The sequence below is a fragment of the Pelophylax lessonae genome (assembly GCF_965119305.1).
Source record: "Pelophylax lessonae genome assembly, chromosome: 1".
Taxonomy (NCBI): Eukaryota; Metazoa; Chordata; class Amphibia; order Anura; family Ranidae; genus Pelophylax; species Pelophylax lessonae.
The window spans coordinates 536,343,894-536,369,976 of NC_138768.1; the positions used below are offsets into that span (position 1 = coordinate 536,343,894).

At 39.4% G+C, this 26,083-nt stretch overlaps 1 protein-coding gene across 1 annotated transcript in view; it reads right to left on the bottom strand.

The window, feature by feature from the left end:
- Positions 1–26,083, bottom strand: part of CFAP299 (cilia and flagella associated protein 299) — a 738,453-nt gene that overhangs the window by 134,448 nt on the left and 577,922 nt on the right. Inside the window, exon 4 of the mRNA XM_082261915.1 lies at positions 11,393–11,535. Within this exon, the coding sequence (XP_082118041.1) occupies positions 11,393–11,535 (143 nt within the window). The remainder of the gene's footprint in view (positions 1–11,392; positions 11,536–26,083) is intronic.

Consider the following 26,083-nt stretch of genomic DNA (forward strand, 5'->3'; position numbering starts at 1 on the left):
ATGTGGAATTATGGGCTGAAAAACTGCATGTAGTGTGTTATTTTGAAAATGTGGCCTACAACAGATTGTTTAAATACTGTTTATGGAGTCTGTACAACATTCCTTTGTTTTTCCTAATATACACTTTATAATTTTTCTGCTAAAATGTGGCCTAAATCAGATTGTTAATAACTGTTTAGGGAGTCTATACTCATTTCATTTTACAGTAAAAATAGACTATAATTTTTTTGCCCAAAAAAGGTGCGTAGTTTTGCAAATGTTGCCTACAACAGACTGTTAAAATACTGTTTATGAAGTCTCTACAATATTCCTTCTTTTGTTGTGAGAAATGTACACTTTAATATGGATAATTAACCTGAAAACCAGCATGTGGTGTGTGATTTTGCAATCACTTTTATGTAATATAAGGGTCTGATATAAATTTTAATGGAGGACCCCCCCATTGGTCCCCCTAAAAATACATTCCAGACCCTTGTCCTTGATGAGGTCTGGTATGGATGTCAAGGGGGACTCCAAAGCAAATAAACAAAAAATAAATGGCCTAGGGTCCTCCCCAAATTTCATACCAGACCCTAATGTTCTAGTATATATCTTAGGGGAACTCCATGCAATACAACAGGAATAAAGGTGTGGGGTTTTCCTAAAAATCTATACCAGGCCCTTATCCAAGCATGCAGTGAGGCAGGCTGGGAAAGGAGGGGGGAAAGGGGAAGCATGCACATTCCCCTTCTGATACATACCAGGTTACATATTCTTAACATGGGGGGTAATTTACCAGAAGAGACCCACTGGCAAAATACCTTGTTCCCTCCTGGACAAGGACCTCTTCCCCACAACCCTGGACTGATGGCTGTGGAGGTCTGCGGGTTGAAAGATTGTCAGAATGTGGAAGCCTCCTTTAACAATAAGGGTCAACTATGATATCACCTCCCCCATGTGAATGATCAAGGAGCATATAGTAGGCTACTCATTCACTCAAAAAATGTAAAAAGTAAATAAACACATACACACACTTTCCGACAAAATGAAGAACTTTAAAAATATTCCATGATGTACATTTACAAAATGTACAATTCATTCACTACAATGTTAGGCAACGCAATGTGCTGTACTGCCCAACATTGCAGTGCGATTCAGGCCAATGCGCTGCGATAAAATTCAGCATGTCTGCATTTTATCGCAGCATGCTGCAGCGCAGCGCTGGGCTGTGTTGCAGTGTGAATGGGACACATAGGAAACAATTGTTTCCTGTGTGTCCCTACGGTGACAGACCTTTTACAACAAAGTAAAACGCCTGTCACTGCAAATAGTGTGAATTAACCCTTAATGAATGGGGCTTTCATCACTGGTTGCTAAGGACTGAGACCTGGTGCTTCCTTAGAAAATATTAACAGCAAGAAGACTGAAAAATTTGAGCATTGTATGGCCCCTCTGGTATTTTACTTTTGACTTTTGTCTAAGTTGATCAGCACAGATGCAGGCTTTGTTTGGTATTGCCGCCGACTGTCAGAATTCAATAGGGCAAGGAGGATTCAAATGACCGCACTCCGAAAATTCAAATCAAAAGAGGAGTGATTTATTCTTCATCAAATACATCAAAAATCAAACTGTGAGACATGGGACAAAAGAAGGTAGACGCGTTTCACGACACAAGAGGTCGCTTACTCATTACCACTTGTGGTAATGAGTAAGCGACCTCTTGTGTCGTGAAACGCGTCTACCTTCTTTTGTCCCATGTCTCACAGTTTGATTTTTGATGTATTTGATGAAGAATAAATCACTCCTCTTTTGATTTGAATTTTCGGAGTGCGGTCACTTTCTTCTACCCTTGATTAGTTTACCGGATGAAGGATCCGACCTGCACCTGAAATTATCTCACCTGGAGCGGTCACACCTGTGTTTGGATTTCAGACAAGGAGGATTCAAACATCAGTGCTGTTAGTGTGGATGGAGGAATTTTCTACCTGTATCTCCAGCTTTAGAGATGTGCTAATTGTTTTTTTTGAACAGCTAGAAGCTATGCAAGAGGATTTTTCAGACTCAAAGGGGCACAATTTGGAAATCCTCAAAATAATACCATACGTAGCACTATTTACAAATGGGCTCATGTGTCTCTAATGACTTCCTCTAATGTACATAAAAGTTAAGGATTTGCCAATCGCTTGTGTGGTACAATTTTATGACCATACATAATCTCTAATTGTCAGCTATCATGCTATAATGATTTAGTTAATACTATGAAAAAGAAGAAAAACTAAACATTGGCCAGTTTAATTGTAGTTAAAATATTATATTCATTACACAAAAAAAAAAAATTAAAAAGTCTAATCTTTTAAAGACACTCTCTAGAATATAACACAGGTGTCAAACACAAGGCCCGCGGGCCGAATGCGCCCCCCCAGGCCTTTTTATGTGGTCCTCGCACTTCTGCAGCTGCGGCACCCCCCTTGTCTCTGGCCCCACCTTGTCTCTGTAGTCGGCAGCAAAGAGGACAGAACTCCTTTGCCAGATCCTGCAATCCTCTGTGCACCTGCAGAAAGGCTTGTCTTTGCCCACCCCCCTTCTAAGCAGTCTGCAGCAGAGAGAAGGGCGGAACTCCTCCTACAGATCCTGCACCTCTCTGTGCAGCCGCAACACCACCTTGCCTCTCCCTCCCCTGATATCAGCATTCAGCAGACTCTGGAAGCTGACTCCAGCCCTCCTCTGGTTCTCCTCCAGACCCTGCACTTCTTCCCAGATCCACCCGCATCTTCTTCCAGGCAGCACCTCAAGGTAAGGGGGTGCATTGTGATGTAAGGAAGGGTGGGTGACTCTTGACTTCTGATGGTGGGGGGAGGCTATTGACATCTCATGTAAGGTCGTAAGGGGGCGTGGGGTGCTCTGGACATCTAATGTTACAGATATAACTAGCCCTTTGAGGGCAACCATAATGCTGATGCGGCCCACAATGAAATTGAGTTTGACACCCCTTCTCTAGAACAAGGGTATCCAAACAATGGTCCTCCAGTTGTTCAGGAACTACAATTCCCATCATGCCTAGTCATGTCTGTGATTGACAGAGTTTTACAATGCCTCATGGAATGTGTAGTTCCACAACAGCTGGAGGGCCATAGTTTGGAGATCCCTGCCAATGAATAAGGGTGCTTTCGTACGGCTCTATTGAAAAAAAAAAACAAGTTAAAAATGAGTTTTAGATGCATTTCTGGTTGTGTTTTCTGGTTGGCATGCACCTACAAAACACAAACATGTGACTCAAAAAGCGCACCAAAAACGCAACTGCAATGCATTTTTATGCGTTTTCTATTCATTTTAATGGGGAGCTGCATTTTTGGTGCAATTTTTAAAAGCGCACCAAAGATACAGCATGCAGGACTTTTTTAAAAGCACAGCACCCGCAGCGTAGTGGTGTTAAGAGGCCAAGGGAAATATTTTATTGCGTTTTTCACAATGTAAAAATGCAGCAAAGACACACCAGTGTGAAATTGCTCTAAACTATTTTATGATGTAGGCTGTAAAAATCTTTTTTTTTTTTTTTTTATATTTTTCATATATCTTTATCCTAGAGCCCAAGGCTTCACTTATGGTAGAAAAAATGATAAAAAGCTATCTTGTTTACTTTTTCAGACACATGCATTATCTGGTACCACAAATATATACAGAAGCTTTGGATCATATATTTACATGTAGCATTTTTAATGGTATACAAATACTGTAGTTATTATATTCAGACTTTATTTTTTTAAACTTCAGCACAATAAAATATAATACATCTGGAATGTGATCTAAATCTAGTTAAAATCTCTTGTCCGTAATAAAACAGTTCAAGATAGCTGAAAATATTGTGGCTTGCATAGCTGAGGTTCAGAGAGTGCAGCCAATACTGTATTTAAATCCTTTAAAACCGCAACCACAATTAAAGACCACCTTAACTTTGGCTAAAGCCGCTGGTCACTGCATATCTTGGCAATGCAAATAAGTAAGGGTTTCAATAACTACAAAGGATTTCATTTGCTGTAATATGGATTCATCTGAACAAGTTAACATAGCAGGCACAACATCTGCTTTGGCTACAGTTACATATTATAGCCCTAAAAAATGAAATTGTTGAAAGTGAAATAATAGATAACTTATAACCTTGAAAAAGTCAAATGTCCACGTGCCAGGGCTAATTACACTGTGGTCTATAGATATTAACATTCTTATACAGGAACACAAAACATAAAGCAGTAATAAACCATTGCTATAGCGAAAAATAGAATAAAAAGACATGCTTGCAAGGGCAAAGCTATGAGTTTTATATAGGGATACTACATAGAGCCATAACTAAAGCCCCACTGCTGGACACCTAAAGAGTAGGTTTGATTCTGAAATTCGCATGATGCTAAATTCTGACTAAATTAAATTAATTTTAAGCCAAATTCAAATTCCAGTGCTATTTTTGGCATCTTAGATTCCCAAATGACTTCTAGGAGAAAGGGACCAAAGGCTGCTTCTATCATATAGAGCAGTGATGGTGAACCTTGGCACCTCAGATGTTTTGGAACTACATTTCCCATGATGCTCAACTACACTGCAGAGTGCATTAACATCATGGGAAATGTAGTTCCAAAACATCTGGGGTGCCAAGGTTCGCCATCACTGATATAGAGTGTTTGCTTCTGCTGTTTTCTGGGACCCTTAGCTTGATTGCCACTGCCTCATGTCCCACCCTTCTAACTTTGTATCCTTGCTAGAATTTTTGGCTCATGCTGTTTTTTGGCCTTATCATCTTATAAAGCAGTGCTGCCAGGAGCTTCCCAAACCATTCTGAAAAATTTTGCAGCAGTCACTGCCCTCTAAAACACAATCGTATGGAGGCTGGTTCAGGTTCCTATGGACTTCAATTGGACCTTTGGTTCTGCATTAAGAAGGTTTGCAAATTTAAAAAAAATTCATCTGAACCATAACTGATCACTCATCTTTATTCAAGATGTTTCCTTAAACAGACATTGTATGAGGATGTCAAAGCAGTCATGTGAGTGTCATAATGCTTATTGCTTCTTGAGGATAAATATAGCAGTAGAAACTGGAGATTAATTTTGTTGTCCTGCAAGGTAGTACTAAACAGGAGCAGTGAGGCAGGTTATTTTACAGATTTACAGTGATCAGCATAAAGGAGTACACCCCTTTTAAAAAGTAAGATTTTAATTAATATCTCAATGAACACAAGAATAGTTTCCAAAATTTTGACTGAGGTCATTGTAGCCGTATTAGTGCACTTGCGACAGAGACAATTGAGTACTGTCCGTGATACTTTTTTTATTTGCACTAACATACAATTTTTCAGCACAAGCTTTCGGGGTATGTCCCCTTCATCAAGATCCAAGCAGTACTGATTAACAAAATGTTTAGCAGGATGGTAAAAAAACACACAATCTCTAAGCCAAAGGAAAAAAAAGAGAAAACCAAACAAACATAAACAAATTTAACTGGCAATGGTAATAAAACTAGCATAGTTAGTGAGATAAGACAGAGGGAAAGCTGAAGACAGAGGGGGAGGTGGGGGGGTTAGTCACAGAGGGGGTCGTAAAACTGTAGGATAATGAGTAAGGAAACCCATATCTAAATTTAAGCCGTTATTTTTTTGTGTCAAAAAGAAGTATCATTCTTAATTCAAAAGTTTTCCTTTCCTGGATAGTTCTGAAATTCCCTTTAAGAACTAAAACATTGAGGTCTTCTATAGGGATGATCGAACGGTTCGGGTCGACCATCGGTTCGACCCGAACATTGGCTGTTCGAGGTTCGGCCGAATTTAGAACTTTTTGTCCAAAAAGTTCGGAATTCGGCAACCAGAACCGACCAAAATGCAATGGTTCAGGAAATGGGCTTTAAAAGCCTGTGATTGGACCAGAACCATCAGTAAAAGCCAAATGAGGGGCAGGAGAATGCTAGGAATGTGATTGGAGTGACTAGGGGGTCCCTAGACCAATCATTAGTGAATACGCCCCCCAGTATATAAGATAGCCCCGGCAAATTCCTAGCATTGTAATACAGGGACATGGAAGAGAATGGAAGCAGTTCTGTTAAATGTGCTTCAAAAGTGTCATTTAGCATTTATTAGTGTGAGGAAAGGGATATCTAGTGTAGTTAGAGTGCTCCTTTACACTTTAGTTCGATGCAAAAAATTAGTTTCTGTAGGGAAAGTGTTAAGTGCCAGGGTGACCTTAATGTAGTGTAGGGTGAACTGACTCTGACTGCTATGGCAGGGTGACCAAACCCTTTCATGTCAGGGTGACCGCTATAGAGAAAAGCTAGTTTCTCTGAAGTCACTTTCGCTGCAGGAATATGGCTTCGCTCCCGTCAGCATTCTTTATGCTGCAGGCATTGCTAGTGCTTTTTTTGAGGACATGTTTGGAGTCAGGCATGACATCTGAACATGTCTATAGGGGGTATATATACACACCCATGTCTGTATATATACTACACCTGCACATATATAGGTGTTAAAGGAGCAGAACACTATACTTTTGCTGGTTACGCTCCCAACACCTATATATATGTAAGTGTAATATACATATCAGTGTGTGTGTGTATATATATATATACCCCTATACAGAAGTTCAGATGTTTTGCCTGCCTCCAAAGAACCCCAAAAAAATGCCCAAAAAAATGCCTGCAAGAACAAACCTGGGTATTTTTTTTTTGGCGCTGGCATTTTTTTTGGGGGTTTTTTGGAGGCAGGCAAAACATCTGAACTTCTGTATAGGGGTATACATATATACACACACACACACTTATATGTATATTACACTTACACATATATAGGTGTGTTAGGAGCCTAGCCATATTAGTGCAAATTATTTCATTAGCAAAAGTATAGTGTTGTGCTACTTTCACACCTATATAATGTGTAGATGTGTATATATACCCCTATACAGAAGTTCAGATGTCATGCCTGCCTCCAAAGAACCCAAAAAAAATGCCCAAAAAAATGCCTGCAAGAACAAACCTGGGCATTTTTATTGGCGCTGGCATTTTTTTGGGCATTTTTTTTGGGTTCTTTGGAGGCAGGCAAAACATCTGAACTTCTGTATAGGGGTATATATATACACACACACTGATATGTATTTTACATTTACACATATATAGGTGTTAGTAGCCTAGCCATATTAGTTCAAATTATTTAATTAGCAAAAGTATAGTGTTCTGCTCCTTTAACACCTATATATGTGCAGGTGTATATATACAGACATGGGTGTATGTATATATACCCCTATAGACATGTTCAGATGTCATGCCTGCCTCCAAACATGTCCTCAAAAAAGCACTATTAATGCCTGCAGCAAAAAAAAATGCTGACTGGAGCGGAGCCATATTGGTGCTCTGAAAGTGACAAAATACAAACGATCTCTTTTTTTCTGCTTCTGGACATGCTACAGAGCTGAAACTTCACAGGTACACTTTTTAAAATCTCTTTTTTTTTCAATAATTGGCTCTCTATCAAAAATGACAATTTTTAAGAACTTTTTTTTGTGTGATTAATAGTCCCTGGGGCATGACCCAGAACCCTATGCACTTTTTAGGGGCATTTATTGGGTTTTAGGGCTTTAAAATTGTGTTTTTTGATTACCCAAGTTCGGGTCCCATTGATTTCAATGGGGTTCAGAAATCCGGGCCGAACTTTCGGGTGTTCGGATGTTCTGGCCGAACCGAACTTTTCAAAAGTTTGATCATCCCTAGTCTTCTATAGTGTGGTCCGGTTGTGAAAAATGATGTCCCACAGGTGTGCAGAAACTATCTTCTTTATGTTCCTTGATGGTATGTCTGTGCAAATTCATCCTCGCTTGCAACTTCTGTCCTGTTTCGCCTACATAAGATCCTTTGCTACATCTTTTGCATTGGATGAGGTACACAACATTACTGGAGGTGCAGTTGTATGATCCTGTTATATTAAAGGTCCCATTTGTGTGTGTGACACTTTTAGACAGATTGATCTGGTTGCACAGTTTGCAGCTTTTTATGGCAGGGTTTGCTCCCATTATTTGTGACTTCATAATCAGAATGAAGTTTCCTGCTGATTAGTTTATGTCTGAGGTTGGGTGGTTGTCTGAAAGCCAGTATTGGAGGTTGTTGGAATATTCCTTTCAGAGTTTCATCCTCTGTTATGATGGGTTGTAAATCTTTGATTATCTTTCTTATCCCTTTTAGTTCTGGATTGTATGTGGTGACTAGAGGTACACGATTATTTGTTTTTTTCTCTTTGTATTGGAGAAGATTTTTAAGGCTGTGTTTATGCTGGTGTTGATGGTTATGTTTTTGTAAACTTTCTTACGGAAGGAGTTTGCTAGTGTTCTGAAATGTTTATCTCTGTCTTCTGGGTCTGAACATATTCGGTGGTATCTGATGGCCTGGCTGTGTATGATGGCCCGTTTAGTGTGCTGGGGGTGAAAACTGGAACTGTGGAGATAGCTGCATCGGTCAGTCAGTTTCCTGTATATTGAAGTATGAAGCTTGTCATCCCTGATGTATACTGTGGTGTCTAGGAAGTTGATATGCCTGCTAGAATAATCCATTTTAAGTTTGATTGATGGGTGTAAGGTGTTGATCAATGAAAAAATTGTTTGAGATTTTCCTCATCTTCTGTCCATATGATGAAAATATCATCAATATAGCGATAATATCTGTATGGCTTATGTTGTATGCTGTTCAGGAATTTGTCCTCCAGAACAGCCATAAATAAGTTTGCATACTGGGGTGCCATTTTACTTCCCATAGCAGTACCCATACACTGGAGATAGATGTCGTTATTGAAAGTGAAGTAGTTGTGTGTGAGAATGAATTTGATGAGCTGTGTAACATCCTCAGCACTGTATTTGTGGTTTGGTGAGTATGATAAGAATCTGTGACATGCAGCCAATCCACCCTTGTGAGGGATGTTACTATACAGCGATTCTACATCCATAGTGACTAGAAGTGTATTTGGTGGTAATTGTTGTATATTGTTAAGCTTGTTAAGAAAGTCAGTTGTGTCTTGAAGGAAACTCGCAGTATTCATGACTAATGGTTTTAAAATATTTTCTACAAGGCCTGAGATATGTTCGGTAAGTGTATTCATACATGTTATGATGGGTCTGCCTGGATTTCCTGGTTTGTGAATCTTGGGCAGCATGTAGAAGTCCCCAATTTCTGGATTATCCAGAATAGCATTGATAAGTTCTGAATGTAGGTGGGTTGGTGTAGTTTTAATGAGACCTTTTAATTGCTTAGTAAAATCCTGGGTTGGATCATAATCCAGTTTTTTATAGTAAGTAGTATTTGCCAGCTGCATCTGGCCTTCTTGTATATATTTGTTTGTATCCATCACAACGACTGCTCCCCCTTTATCTGCTGGTTTGATGGTGATGGCCTGATTATTGCACAAATTGTGTACAGCTCTTCGCTCCAGTGGTGAAAGGTTGTATACAATTTTCTTTTGCTGGGTGGATATCAGGGATGTAACTCGCAGTCTGAAGCTGTCAATATAGGTGTCCAGTTTGGGGTTGCGTCCTTGTGGAGGTGTGAAGTTGCTGTTGACAAAACCGAGTTTTATAGAAATTGGTTTAGCTCATTATATGAAAGTAAGGTTAATAATATAATTTAGATAACAAAATCTTCAGTTTAACTCAAATTAGTTGATGAAAAAATGACTACACCCAACAACAAAAACTACTAAATCTAGTATTTTGTATGACCTCCATGATTTGCAAGGACAGCACCAAGTCTTCTAGGCATGGAAAGAACAAGTTGGCGACATATTGCAGCATCTTTTTTTTCCATTCTTCAAGAATGACCTCTTTTAGAGCCTGGATGCTGGATGGAGAGTGATGCTCAATGTGTCTCTTCAGAATTCCCCATAGGTCTTCAATTGGGTTCAGATCAGGAGACATACTTGGCCACTGAATCCCTTTCACCCTGTTCTTCTTCAGAAATGCCACAGTGGCCTTAGATTTGTGTTTTGGGTCATTGTCATGTTGGAAAAGTGTATGAAGACCAAGGGCACAGCGTGATGGTAGCACCTTCTCTTTCAATATCAAGCAGTACATCTGTGAAATCATGATACCATCAATAAAATGCAGCTCCCCAACACCAGCAGCACTCATGCAGCCCCAAAGAAGGACACTGTCACCACTATGTTTCACTGTAGGCACCATGCATTTTGGTTTGTACTCTCAACTTTGCGACGCCATACAGTTTTTAAGCCATCAGTTCCACAAAATTTATCTTGGTCTTATCAATCCAGAGTACAGAGTCCCAGTGGTCTTCTTTTTCAGTATGGGCCCTGGCAGATTCTAGGCGGACTTTTTTGTGCACAGGCTTTTAGGAGAGACTTTCTTTGTGGACGACACCCATGCATTCCATTCCTCTGCAGTGTACGCCGTATTGTGTCACTAGAAACGATCACTCCAGTTTGGCTTTCTACTTATTTAGCTAACTACAGTGAACTTGCATGGCAATTTTCTTCAACCCTTCTCATCAGAAGACGCTCCTGTGGAGGTGTTAACTTGAAACATCAAAAAGTGGTGACCGCACACCGAAAGTTGAAATCAAATATAGGAGTAATTTAATCTTCATCACAGGCATCAATACAGGACTGATAAGACATGGGACAGGTAAAAGGTTGACGCGTTTCACGACACAATAAGTTGCTTACTCATAACCATACCAGGTGTTAACTTCCCTGGATGGCCTGGATAGCTCTATGAGATGGTTGCAGTTCCATCTTTGAAACATTTTTGTATCACTTTTGCTACAGTATTCTGATTGGTAAAGCTTTGCTGATCTTCTTATAGCCTTTACCTTTCTTGTGTAAATAAATAATTTTCTCTCAGGTCTTGTGACATTTCTCTTCCATGTGGTGTCATTGCTGACAGCATGAAATGGGAAGGTTTTTTCTTTGTTAAGTAACACCCTTTTATAACTAATTGTCTGCTGGACACCTGTTTAATGAATAATTAGACTCACCCTGTATTTAAATTGTGTTAATAAGGATTGTGTTGTCTAAAATGTATCTTTGCTCCCAAGACTTTCATTGGGATGTATTCATTTTTGCAACATGGTTTTAAATGAATTTGTTAGGAAAAATACTTTTTTTGTGCAGATTAACAAATCTTGATTGCAATCAATGGGTCGCATTTGTGGGAGGATTTTGTATTATAGAGTCCCATGGAAAATGTTGATTCTGAAATTGAAGTAACAGTTTTCTGACAAATCTATTGGGTTGTACTCATTCATGCCAAGAATTGTACTTGCTGATATATAGTAGTTACAATATTCAGGTATAAAATGTAATTTTGTATTTAGAGATTTGCCTTGAGTTTCACTTTAATGTCAATTCTGCATTAAAGAAATGTCTGTAGTTTATCATAATTAGTACCTTAAGTCAGTTGGACGTGGAAGAAGCTTTTTTTTCCCACTGAAGTACAATTCAAAGTCTTCAGTCTTTAGCCGATGAGCGAAATCAATATAGCCAGACAGTTCTTGTCCATGTGAATTTTTGTCCCGGATAAAGATAATAGACTGAAAAAGAACATAAGCAAAAAAATCAGACACTACAAATACAGCTAAAATTAAAGCAGAGCTTACATCGGTATGCAAAAAACTAATTTCTTGCTGCCTCCACCCCCCTCCCCCCCATGAAAAAAAGACAAAACACATTGAAGTGGTGTGAATCCAGCACCTTTTTGTCTGCAATGGTATAGGATCCAGTTAAATAATCAGATGTACATATAGGGGTCTATTTAAAAAAAAAAAAAAAAAAAAAAGCAGAGAATGTAACTTTTCACAAAAATTCCCTGGTGGAGAACCTTCTGGGTGCATATGTTTTAAATATTAGTGAGTCCAGCAATGAAAATCAAATTTGCTACTTTGTAAATAGACCCCATGAAGTAACATTGACTACTGAGTCTATCAACATTCTTTGCAATTCTACTCATTAAATTACTCTGCTCTCTGCTCTTCATTTGACTATTTTGGCAGTCATAAGATGCTCAACTAGCAGCATTACTGGTTTCTATAGTTGGCTATAGGGTTTCTAAAACAGGATTACACATCTGTAGCTTAATTGTTCTGTTAGAAAAAGAAGATTCCATTTAGCATAAACCTATTTGCATTCTTGCTGAGATTTTCGTATCTTTTCTGTTCAAACATATGTTTTTCTCTCCACTTGAGAGATCAAGAAGTGCTATTAATCTAGATGTGCTAGTTCATCAGAACAAAAGAAGGGTTAACAGCACTTAGCATTCCCTTTCTCTCCACCACCTGTGACTGCACCAGAAGCTGAAACAACAATCACCTGAAGGAACTCTAAGTACCCGCAACAAAGTCATGTGTTGACAGAGAACAACTTAGATTATTATTGCATGCTTAAAGCCACACATTTTGCAAAAAAATAATGAAGGAATAAATATGTGCAGTCATTATTTCTTTGCATTGGAGCCTGCAAAGCATTGCAACTGCAATCAGTGGGTAATGCAGACTACTTCTCCAGCAGCAGGCTAGTATTGAGGGACAGATATTTCGTTTTGGGGATTGAGAAAGTATCAATGGACTACAAATTTGGTGAGATCACTGATCACTACACTTGTGCTCCATTGAGAACGGCTTGTCCCTCCGCCATCATTTTTTCATTCACAAATTGTTGATTTAGAAAAATGACAGGAGCCAACTGGGGAAGAACCCTTGCATTCTGTAAGGGGAGGAGTCAGTTTAGAGGTGGGTGGGGTGGGGGGGGGGGCTTGCATCCCGTGACCATGTTTCATGTCACACCATAAATATGGGTGTAACATGAAACATGGTTTGAAATGTGGACTTCTCTTGTTACAAGAATTATTATAGCACACAGACAGATATTAACAAATAACTTATCATTTATAACACAAGGATCAGGAAGCCAACATACTGTATAGTGATTTATAAGGTAAACAATTGAACTACTCTAGGCCAAGAAAAGACTGGGGACAGGAGCCTGAACAAGGATTATCACAAACAAAAGATTATTTTCATATCGTAAAATGCCATAAATGTAACTTTTTTTCTTAAATGTATTCTAAAAAACAGCAATGCACTTTGTGTGCTTTGGCACTGCTATGCCTTGAACCTAATAGCTCTATATGTGCAGCTAATCTCAATGAATTTGTAATAAAAATTGGTGATGTGACTGTTCTCTTATTTAGAATGAAAACAGTACCTAAGGACCTGCAGTGCAAGTATATCCCTACTTCTGGAGAAAGGAGGAGAGGGGAGCAGCAAGAAAAGCATAGACTCTACCAAGCTGGCTTCCTCCATATCAAGATGGCTTTCTCCACACCAAGTCACAGTGCAGAACAAAGGCAAAGTAAGTCTGCAATTGGGAAAAGATCAGCTGCAGATCATAGGCAATACTGAAGATTAAAAACATAAAATTGCTGCGCATTAAGGTAAAAAACTGTAAAAACAGCAAATGTACAGTAGTGGGTACAGCAGCCACACTAATCTGAAATGTAGCAGATTAAAAGAAATAAAAAACAAAACTGTGGCGCTAAGACCCTTAATGAATGACAGTCCCACTTAAGGATGTGTAAAAAGCAATAAAAAGGCAGTCCATGTGTGTCCGTCTCCACATAAAGAAGTAATTCTCGAGCAGAAAACCACCACCAGAAAGCACTCCAACACCAGTACTTCTTACCAAAAGTGATTGATCTCCATCACAGAGATCAAAAGCGCATAACTGGAAATCATGAAGGCTTCTCCAATGCGGTCATAAGGGGTGGGCCGTAGTTAAATTAGGGGGTGCATGAGTTTAGTCGGCAGCACGAAACCTAAATACGCCACTGATTGGAGCAGGATGATTTGGAGGTTCTCCCCCAGGATGACGCTCTTAAAGCAGTAAGGTGAGAGGCTTATGATGATCACATAGGTGTCACAACACAGATTCTGTGGCTCCTCCTTGCCATACGGCAATAGGATCAATAAGGCTTTGTGGGGTTCCGTTGCCCCAGGTGAACGCTGCACCTCAATCCTGCGATCCCCCTCACTGTCAACGTCAGAGCATCGAGACTTCTAGCAGGTTGCAGATCTCTTCACACAGATGGAAGTTTTTCTATCTGTTGTGAAGAGATCTGCAACCTGCTAGAAGTCTCGATGCTCTGACGTTGACAGTGAGGGGGATCGCAGGATTGAGGTGCAGCGTTCACCTGGGGCAACGGAACCCCACAAAGCCTTATTGATCCTATTGCCGTATGGCAAGGAGGAGCCACAGAATCTGTGTTGTGACACCTATGTGATCATCATAAGCCTCTCACCTTACTGCTATAAGAGCGTCATCCTGGGGGAGAACCTCCAAATCATCCTGCTCCAATCAGTGGTGTATTTAGGTTTCATGCTGCCGACTAAACTCATGCACCCCCTAATTTAAAGCAGAGTTCCACCCAAAAGTGGAACTTCCGCTTTAGGGAGTCCTGACCCCCCGACATGCCACATTTGGCATGTCATTTTTTGGGGGGGGGAGCGGGTACCTAGTTTTGACAGGTACCCGCTCCCACTTCCGCTCGGAGCGCCGCGGCGCCCTGAGCGGAAGTTCTCCTCTCCCCCTCCCTCCTTGCAATCTTCTGGGACACGTCAGAGGTCCCAGAAGATTGCCGGCCAATCACAGCGCGCAGCGCGACTCGCGCATGCGCAGTGGGTACCCGGCTGTGAAGCCGCAAACTGTAACAGCCGGGTGCCCACAGCAGTGATGCCGGCCCCGAGGGAGAGGATCGAGGCTTCCGGCGGCCGCATCGCTGGACCGTTGGACAGGTGAGTAAATGGCTGGAACTCCGCTTTAACTACGGCCCACCCCTTATGACCGCATTGGAGAAGCCTTCATGATTTCCAGTTATGCGCTACTTTTGATCTCTGTGATGGAGATCAATCACTTTTGGTAAGAAGTACTGGTGTTGGAGTGCTTTCTGGTGGTGGTTTTCTGCTCGAGAATTACTTCTTTATGTGGAGACGGACACACATGGACTGCCTTTTTATTGCTTTTTACACATCCTTAAGTGGGACTGTCATTCATTAAGGGTCTTAGCGCCACAGTTTTGTTTTTTAATACTGAAGATTAAACTTTTACCCTCTACCTGCCTTTTTGCTTTTGACCCCTTCACACTGACGTAGCACATATATGCAGCCTCACTGTACTGGGCTTTTTTATGTGGGGCTGCATATATGTGTTTCTCCCATTGTGCTAGCAACGTGCTGCACGGGGCGCTCCTACCACAGATACGGGGGTCTCACCGAGAGCACTGGGCCCTGTACTAACAATCGGGACTCAGATATCCTGATTCCAGGTCACCTAATTGCTATGGTAGCCACTGTACATCTTTCTTCTCTATTTACAGTGACTGATCAAAATGTATTCTTTCCTGACAGACTCCATGGCAGCATATGTATGGGTTAACCCTCCCTCAACTCCTCCCCTATACAGGGTTCACAAACATTTTTACCAATACAATTCCATGACTTAAATTAAATATTCATGACCTAATGTTTCATGAAATGTCTATGCATACATGTTAAATAAGAAGAAAATCCATGTTACACCCAGCATATTTTTACTAAAATAAATGACAGGCTTGGTAGTGTACAGTAGCTGAAACTGCCTCACCCCCATAGACTGTAAAAAAGGTTACCCCCACACAGAGAACGTCACGCGACGGATCGCGCAAAAGTTAACTATTGTAATTTAACCACTTTAGGACTGCTCACTGTGCTGCTACTGTGGCACAGTGGCAGCCCTGTGTCCAGCGACGTAGGTGCCTCTCTTCCCCGATCATCGAGGAAAGAGTGAGAAAATCCACCTGCTTGTGTAAACAAAGCAGGCGGATCTTCTCTGTGACAGACAGGAGGAGATCACAGGATTCAACATAGCTGAACCTGCGATCTCTGTCTCTGTCACAGAACCCCCTCCCCTCACACACGTCAGTAATGAGGCATACATTTAACCCCTTGATCACCAACAGTGTTAGCCCCTTCCCTGTCAGTGTCATTATTACAGTGCATATTTTTAGCGCTGATTACTGTAGTAATGTCACTGGTCCCCCCAAAAGTGTAAAAAATGTCAGTTCGGGGTCCGATCTGTCCGCCACAATGTGGCAGTCCTGCAAAAAATCACAGATCGCTGCCATTTCTAGTAAAAAAAAAAAAAAAAACAATAAAAATGACAAATCTTTCCCGTAGTTAGTAAACGCGATAACTTTTGCGCAAACCAATCAAAATACGTTTATTGCGATTTTTTTACCAAAAATATGTAGCAGAAAACAAATTGGCCTAAAATGTTAAAAAATTTTGATTTATACATTTTTTTGGATGTTATTTATCAAAATATTTTCAAAAATTAAAAATCGCACAGGTGATCAAATACCACCAAAAGAAAGCTCTATTTGTGGAGAAAAAAGGACGTCAATTTCATTTGGGTACAGCATCGCACAATTTTTCGTTAAAGTAACGCAGTGCCGGATCATAAAATATGGCCTGGTTTAGGAAGGGGGTAATCTTCCGGTCTTAAAGTGGATAAAAATACATTCATTGGGAATTTTTTTGCCAAAGACATGTAGCTAAATACATTTTGGCCTAAATATTTGACAAAATTTGAATATATTGGATATTTTTTAACTGTCAAAGTAGAAAGAAAATGTCAATTTTTTTTTCACAAAATTTTTGCTCTTTTTTTATTAATATCGCAAAAAAATAAAATGTGCAGAGGTGATCAAATACCACCAAAAGAAAGCTGTGTTTGTGAGAAAAAAAGGATGTAAATTTTGTTTGGGTACAGTATTGCATGACCACGCAATTGTCAGTTAAAGTCACGCAGTGCCAAGTTGAAAAAAGTGGCCTGGTCATTGAGCAAGCAAATCTTCCGGGGCTAAAGTGGTTAACCAATATTATCAACTATATTCGAATATAAGTGAGGTGGTTGCTAGACTGAAAAACCGGCAAACGATTACCCAGCGCTTAAGTTCCAATAGATGTTTCGCAAATTATGACCAACTCTCAAAATGAATAAGTAATAAAAACAATACCAATTAATACTATTTCAAAAATTGAACAGCCGCTGTGCAAATTCAAACATGTAATAAAATGTAATGAACACTATTGTGCTCAAAGATACACCTGAGTAATAATAACATTCAGCAGCGCTTAAAGTCCCAAAACAAACTGCATAATCTCTTATTGCAACCTGAGAAGATAATTTCAGTGCATAAATCCTGATAGTATTTGTCCATACAAATATACAATATTCAGTATATAAACTTTCTTAGTGAGTCATGTAGGGTTAATCTTTGCACAATAAACGGTTAAGCCAAGAATTCCCAGTGCTCAAAGTGATTGCTCCTAATGGACTGCAAAACACCTCCACCACACCGTCTGTGCTCTCCCCATGACAATGGCCACTCACCGAATGTTACCAGGATTCTGCGCTTAATTATATCTGCTTTTCTCTCCTCTCCGTTTCAAAATCCTCCTCCTCTATCCCTGTAAATGGCTGGAATCTCCCACACAAGATGATACTCACATGGATAGTGGATATACATCTGTCAGTTCTCAGCCATATCATGTGACCAATATATAGGAGGGGAATTAAAACAAATAAGGGGTGCCGATAGTGCAGTATAGTTTTAAATGATTTTATTATATCACAAATAGTACACTCCCCTTCCCCTCATAAAAACTGCTCACATTACAAATAAGGCATGCATATAGCAATTTACCTAAAAGGGTGCCCAAGATTGCTAGTAAAATAACAAAGCGGACATGCATGCATTACCTTTGTTTATCCTTGATCATAGACCCATCTTCTACAAACAACTGTGGAAACAGAAGGTCCCTAATTGCAAACATATCTATGGTATTCATGTGTGTCCACCTCTCCCTTGTCTCTGAACCAGAAACAGAACTAAGTGCTAGCTTTAAATTATGGATGAATGAAATTCCTGCCTTTTTTTAGCATATAAAATGGGATCTGATACAGGTATAGAAACTGAGCCTGCATTTACTTGTTCTGCTGTGATCTAATTTTGCTAATGTATGCATCAATCAATCTACAATATGTATTTTTAACAGATATTTTTTAACATATTAGCATGTGTTAGCAGATATTATAATTAATTATCAGCTTTACATATTCTTTAAAAAGAATTGTTCTCTAGTACTAGGTACACTACAGTCACTATGATCCTAACGCTAATTATCAGTGCCAGAAAATATTCACAAGAACAAGGAGCAAACGTTTTTGTCACCTTATGGTCTATCAATACCAGTGGTTGTCAACTTATCAGATATAGTGGGCCTCTGCTGTGGCCTCTGACATCACCAAAGGATTGGCACATAATATTCACAAACAGCAAATAAGCTACAGGTTTGGTTGGAGACTGGAAACATGCTGCAGAAGACAGTGAGAGACTGGGAAAATGTCACATGAGGCTAGTAAGGATCACTCCTAAATCCCTTTACAAGTCAATGATCCTACTTCCACTATGAACTGCTGTTGTCCAAGGGCCTCACAACAAGTACCAAAGAGTCACATGTGGCCCCTGGGCTGCAGGTTGGACACCAGGGGCCTATACTGTCAATATATAGTGTTTTTCACTAGCAAATCTCTGCCAGCTTCTGTTTACAATCAAACCAGCCAGGATCATGGATGATGTCATTGATCAAATATAGTCATGACAGCATTTGGTCAATGATGTCATCTGTAACAAATATTCTCCAATTTGTTTATAAATACCAGCTGGCCTGGCATTTATCAATTCATGGTGGAAGAATTTGACTTTTAAAGGATTAACTTCAACGAATGTGAAGTTATTAAAATAATTTGTGCATTTTTCATTGTTGCCCTTTAAACCACAATAAAAGAAGCTCTCCCCACTGAGAGGTTTTTTAAATGCCAGGGCAGTACCTAGCTACTCATATCATTTTTTCACTTGCACGTTAACCTTAAAAAAATGCCAGAAATAATATCAAGATTCAACTTCTATAGGGTTCATAATGTTCCAGGTTTGCAGACTTCCAGCTTGGTTCCCCAAACTCCCGCAAACCACTGTCCAGATTACTCAAACCCTAATCATAATAGTTTTCCTTAAAAAACAAATTCCATGCTACAGGGTTGATAGGATTTGGCCTAGTGCCTAGATACAGTAAAAATAGTTAAATAAGCATTGCTTTACTGAAATAAGACTAAATTAAAATCGCTGTGGTAGAATAAAGGAAACCTAGACAAATACCCATTTAAAATGACAGGTAATATGCTATGAGAGAACTTTATTGGCAACAAGCATTGTCAAAGAGACTACTAGAGACCACTGACTTTCTGAAAGAGACCACCAAGTAGCTCCAGGAAGCTTCTAAAGACATTTAAGGTGCTCCAAGGCATTAGTAGAGACTACTAACACGCAGCACACAGCTGCTAGAGACCTCCAACAAGCTGCTAAAATATTATACCTTTTATTTGCTGTATGTGACTACTAGAGACCTCTAACATGTTGCAAGAGGCTACGAGAGACATTTAACATTCTGCCAGAGGCTACTAGAGACCTCCATCATGATTTAGGAGGCTATAAAGACTGCCACAAAAAAATATAGACCACTGACATGCTTCAAGGGACTACTACAGACTACCAACATGTAGCAAGATGTTACAAGACACCTGATCCAGAGAAGAGTGATATTTTAGGCACAACACAATCAAAAGGGTGGTTATATTTTTGCTAGGTGAAGTTAGCTACATTCAATAGGCTTTCTGTAAGATTGTTTCAGTGAGAATGATCCTATTTTAGGAATTGTAGAACTTGCCTTCAGGACTTCTGGATGAGTACAGTACAAGTTCCAAATTTGTGATCTAGATCTTTTATTGAGTTACTGAAGGTGTGGGAGTGTCGACAATGATTTGCCCATTGGAAACCCACCGGGCCCTGGGCTCCTGTATAGGTGGGGTTGTGACTGATCCAGCTTTGGATAGAATTTGCTTGTGTAACTCCAGAAAACATTTTTCAGCATATTAAGGTACTTATTTTTATTTTTTTCCATAATGTTTTATTTAGATTGTAAGAAGGGCAATACAGGTACATCGTAAGCTTACAAACGTCTAGTCCAGTTCACATTTTTGGAAAGTAAAGAACATGGTAGAATTAAGATATGTAGGTATGAAATATAGAAGGAAGACAACGTAGGAGGTACTTATTTTTTATCTTTTCTATGTGCACAACCTATTTCAATTCCCTTTTCTAATGTTCCTTCCAGATTGCTGCCCACCACTACTGGCTATACGCCTGCCCACCACTAGTAGCTGCATCTAATACTATGTTCCCACCACTAGTTGCTGGGTTTGCTGACCTGTACTCACTCTAATTTGCGCACCACTGGATATAATGCCAAATGTACTGTGTCCACTTCTCTACAACCATTGCTGCTGCTGCTCCATTCTGGCACCAGTGCCATCTACTGAACCTGTCTATCTAAAATACAGACCATAAACAATATAATTACCTTTTCAGGTATTGGAGGATTCCCGGATTTCCTTGAGTTCAGGTGTAAAGTATTGCCATGTGACATGGCATGTGACTTCTCAGGCATGAATCACATCACATATTTACAAACCACTACTCTTCTTTAAACTTGGTTGGTAAAAATAAATACCCAAGTAAATGTGCTTTATTATTTATTATTTTTCTGCATGTTTTTAAAAGTGAACTTTACCAGTGAGAAGCATAATTTTTAAAGATTTCACTTGGAAGCGCTTTTAATATTGTTATGACAAATTCACTTTGTGCGGAGGAGTTATCTTTTCTGGGAATCAAAATTGAAGCTTGTCTTTTGAAATGATCTTGAGGCACTGAAGAATGACAGATTACAAAGAGGAGTTCAGGAAAACAAAGACAGACAGTTCAATCATTAATCCACTCCACAGGCAAGTGTTGTACCAACTATATAACAGGTGCTCCCTTTAGAAGCATCTGTAGGCTTTTACAGAGACAAGCCTCTAGTAAATTACAAGGGTGACATTTTAATTCTCTTGGCAGAAGGGTGGGTTAAAAATGAAAAAAAAAAAAGCTGAATCAAACTCACTGACACCTAGCTTAAATTGTCTCTTTATTTTGAGTAAATTAAAGCTTCTTTATCATTTCTGGAATTGCATTAGGAATTGGGGGGATCACATGTAAAACTAAACAAAATAATGAATGCCTCATATGTTGCGTCCCGATGCACCACATACGGTATTAGCTTCGTCATATTGTTGCAGTCGTACATACATTTGTAATCAGATTTACCTTTTTCTACCATTCTAGCACAGATAATAGCACTGATTCTCTTTGTCTGTATCCCATTGTATGCAGGCAGTTAATGAAACAATGTATTGTGGGGCTTAAAGGTTATAATTCTAACATATAGTTGAAAGCAAATATATATGTGACTATAAGGGTTCAATCAGTGTTGTGACAAGATGACCACTGCTTATGCACGCATCAAATTTAGCAAACACTTTTTCATTACGTGCATCCTCCCAGCAACTTAAAGCACAAGTGTGAACAGTTAGTTCTGCACTCCTGTGACCTGTTTTCAGCCCCTGATGGCTGATGTCACAGAGCCAATCAAGGCTCTGAAAAAATCCCGACCATATGGTCGAGATCCACCTAGAAGCATGGATCAGCACCTGGCTCAGCCTCTCAGCGATACGCTGACAAAAAAAAAAACAGCAAAGGGAGGGCAATTGTGAATGTAAAATCAATAGCACTTTATTCAAATACACTTACATAGTGGTATCTTGCAAGCTGAATGCAGGGGTGATGTGGAAAAGCCATATAGGCAGACAGCCATCACGATGGATGAGATGAGATGATCACTGTGTAAAACCCACTCAGACCTGCCGTACAGAGATGTAACACCCGCGGCATCTCTAGCTCCCACACCCGCCGCTGCCAGGCTAGCTGGAGACAGAAACATGCAATCCGCTGACAGCCTGAGCCGTCTAGTGCTCTAGTGAGCACTGGAGGGGATTGCAGAGAGCCGCTGGCTGAGAGTCACGCCTCTTTGCTCACAGCAGAGGGGGAGAACTGAGCAATCAACTGTGTTTGATCACTCAGTTTGCACCAAAGAGCCACAGGGGGGACAAATGCAGCACTGGATCGATGCTGTATCCACCTAGGTGTTGTTTTTTAAAAATGTTGTTTTTTTCATAAATCCATTGTGACAGGCCACATGGCACCCTACATGGGTGCCTCCACCAAGATATAGCTTCCTTCACTCTGGAACCAGGAACCAGGTATTTTAGCTGAGAATTGCACCCAAAAACTAGACAACACTAAATTAGATGCAAACTGGAACTGACTTTATTTACTTTTGTAAACTCACACAGAATATATACCACACAAAATCAAATAAGAGCTTGATCACATTATCCTAAACAATGCAAACTTTAAGCAGTAATATTGTCAGTACATCTAACAGTACATCTAATGAACAGCTAACATAAACATAGACACATAAACATCCTACAATAGCTTTGGAAATGAGGTGAAGTGGACACAATACTAGCAGACAGACAGAAACAATAGGTGACTCAATTAAAGTGGTGTTCCACCCCAAAGTGGAGCTTTTGCTGCTCTGCTTCCCTGAATGTGTGGTGGAAAGTACATCTCACTGATGACATGGATACTAGGAAACAAGCGGTGTGTGCTGGAGTGTACATCTTAGTGGCGATATTGACAATGGAGAGTGGACTATGTGTGCTGGAGAGTGCATCTCACTGGTGACACGGATACTGGGAATGAGCTGTGCATGCCAGAATGTACATCTCACTGGTGACAATAAAACTGGGCAATGAGTACGCTATACTCATGGCATGGATACTGGGAAAGTGGTATGAGTGCTGGTCTAAATGTGCTGAATATACATGATATAGTATGCCTTTTCACTTTCACCACAAATCCAAAAAATCATGGGGGGCATGCCTCATTTAATGGTAGTGGAAACCACGAAGATTATATTTATTCAAGTCCTTGTGACCAAGACTACATCTGGACCCATGGTTGTATAGCACAGGTTAAATCTAATTATAGTGTCATTTATTGCCACCTATATACAGCTGTTTAAGAGTTTTGGCACCAACCAGTGCAAGGTATGGAACATATAACTCTATGAAGTGGTGCTTGGAGGATAGCAGCAAGGACAGCTAGTCAACTTCTGGTAAAGTTGGTTAAACGGAACCAAACAGCGGTTCCTTTAAATCATTAAAACATCTTATATGTCTTCCAAAAAGCAACATTTTCATGTTATCAAATAGAATTTCAAAAATAGTTCCAAGCATACATACATACTTATACGCATTTATATGATCCTGGAATGTGCGATTGATTTTATCTTGCCAAACATGCATACATAAATAATTATAATAAATATAATTTATAAGCACAAAAGCCTTTTATGAGCAGTGAATTGGAGCATGTGCACCAACCACACAGTCTGCTCATACCTCACCTTTCACAATCACAGTTTCACCTGCTCATATGGTGTGCACCTGTGAATTATTGGCACAAGATTCAAGAAATGCACAAAGCACAAGGCCAAGTAACCCTCTGGTGACTCTGGAGACAATATATTCTCAGAATTCATGTTCCATATTACATTCCATTATGGTAACACTATCACACCTCCCAGGTGAAAAGGTGATCTCCACGGCCATTGCGTGCTGCTCATATGTCTCAGGTATCAAAAACACCTGTAGTAAACCATTTGCTTCTAACCTACCATAAAAATAGAAAACCCCCACATGTTTCTGCTGTAATGCCTTTGGGCAGGCAGCCTATTGATTAATCATGGGCTGTAGAATTAAAACTATTCCCAGAAGATGTACAGCTTCATGAGCTTTTAACATATTTTCAAGTTAACAACTAAGAAATCCACATGTAACTTTCTGAATGTATTTTGCTAAAAATACCTTTAGAAAAATCTAGTATGTAACAGCATATGGCCATCTCTGAAGTGCAACAGTGAATAACTCTGAAATGCTCCATAATGTTGTACAGTCAAGAAAGAGTATTTATTTTTATTTTTTATTTTTGCAAGTTATAGATTAGGCAAAGGAAAAGACTTAAGACCCTGCAAAATGAGAAAATCTTTCTCACAAGTATAGGTTAGATTTTTATCTTTATACATCCTAGCTAACCTAAGAAAAAATGGCAGAGCTTCAATGAATATGTCCACTACCCAACTTTCATTTTAAAGCTTTCTGTCTACCTTTTTTATATATATATACTGTATATATATGTATTAAACACACATTTATTTTAGGGTGGACAAGCTCAACTGGTATCTACAATAGTAAACCATGCACAAGTGCAGGAGGGCTGTATACAGTATTTCATAATAAAAATAAAAAAAAAGCTGTGGTTGTTAATTGAATCTTTTTATCAGGATGTATCGGCATCCTCTTATGAGGTATGAGCAAATCGATACACTGACAGATCTGCAGTGATCTTTACAAAACAAAAAATAATAATTGCACATTTTTTTATCTACAAAAAAATGTGCATTTATTAGTTTTTGTCAAAAGGTGAACTAATTCTTTAAATTCACCACTTTATAAATATGCCCTCTATCAGTTTTTAGTCCATTTATACACAGTATCCTTGTATCCCAGAGGTCGTGTCTGCTTCTACGTTGTTTGCAGCTTGACCTAATGTAAATGTATGTAAAGCCAATCATTAAAATCTCACATAAGTTTTACCACATGAATGTAATTTTAAATAACATTTTTAATATCTTTAAGTTTGCAGCTTTTGTATTTTATTGCAAAATGAATTCAAATTATTGCAAAAATAAAGTTGCAAAAAAACAAAAACAAAAACAAAAAAAATAACTTTTAGAGAACAGATTATGTGAAACAGATGAGACAAAAGGAATAATACTAAAAAAAGATAAATAGTGGAGGATAAAGGAGATTTTTTTTTTGTTTTAATCATTACAAGATGAAAAAAAGGCCAATCTGTTCTTAGCTATTTTGCCTAAAATATGTTCTTGTTATATTGCACAACTGTTTACTATTTACTATTTCATAAGTTACATAATTAGCAATTTCATATTTTAGTATGGATTAGTCAAATGTGGAAACTAGTTCAATCCAAAGCAGTGTTCCCTAACACCATTCCCTAAGGAGTACTGTTTGTTTTCCAGACTTCATGTTGCTATACAGATTTGTTAATTGGTAAAGGAAACACGTTCATTATTTCACCTGTAATTGTTAGGAGGTCACTGGAAACCATGCATTACACAGCAGATCTAAAGATTGGTTTGGGAAACATTTTTCCAAAGATAATTACAGAAATTCCACCAGTGGTGTAGGTTTAGGTTCTGCTTGGTGATATGAATGCTGAATTGACTGGCTTACCACATTAACCAAATATCTTTCTTTATTTCTTTTACAGGGCAGGCGGCAGACTCTTGCACATAAAAATAATCCCAGTGGCGGATTTGCCACGGGATAACTTTTATGGATGGCGGGAGAGGTGCTTCCCCCCTCCCACCGCTTCCCAGTCATTTTCCCTGCTTACTGGAGGGAAAACAATCCGGTTCTTTCCCCTCCTAGACAGGAAGTCGAGTGAGGGCAAGCTGGCCCCCACTCGACTCTATGGCCTTGGGTGACCGTAGCGACATCATACGGCGCTCCCTCCCAACAGCCTTAAAGGGCCCAAAATGACTTTTTTTTTGTTTGCTTTTTAGTGTAGATTTTAGGTCTTTTTGATCCCAGATCTCACATTAAGGAGGACCTGTCTTGCTTGCTTCTGTTACAAGGGATATTTACATTCCTTGTAATAGGAATAAAAGTGATAAAAAAATTAAAGGGACAGTGTAAAATAAAAAATAGAAGGTAAAAAAAAAAATTAAAGCACCCTGTCCCTCCGAGTTCGCACACAGAAGCGAATGCATACGCAAGTTGCGCCCACATATGTAAACAGTGTTCAAACCACACATGTGAGGTATCGCCGCAATTGTTAGAGCGAGAGCAATAATTCTAGCCCTAGACCTCTTCTGTGACTCTAAACTGGTAACCTGTAGACAT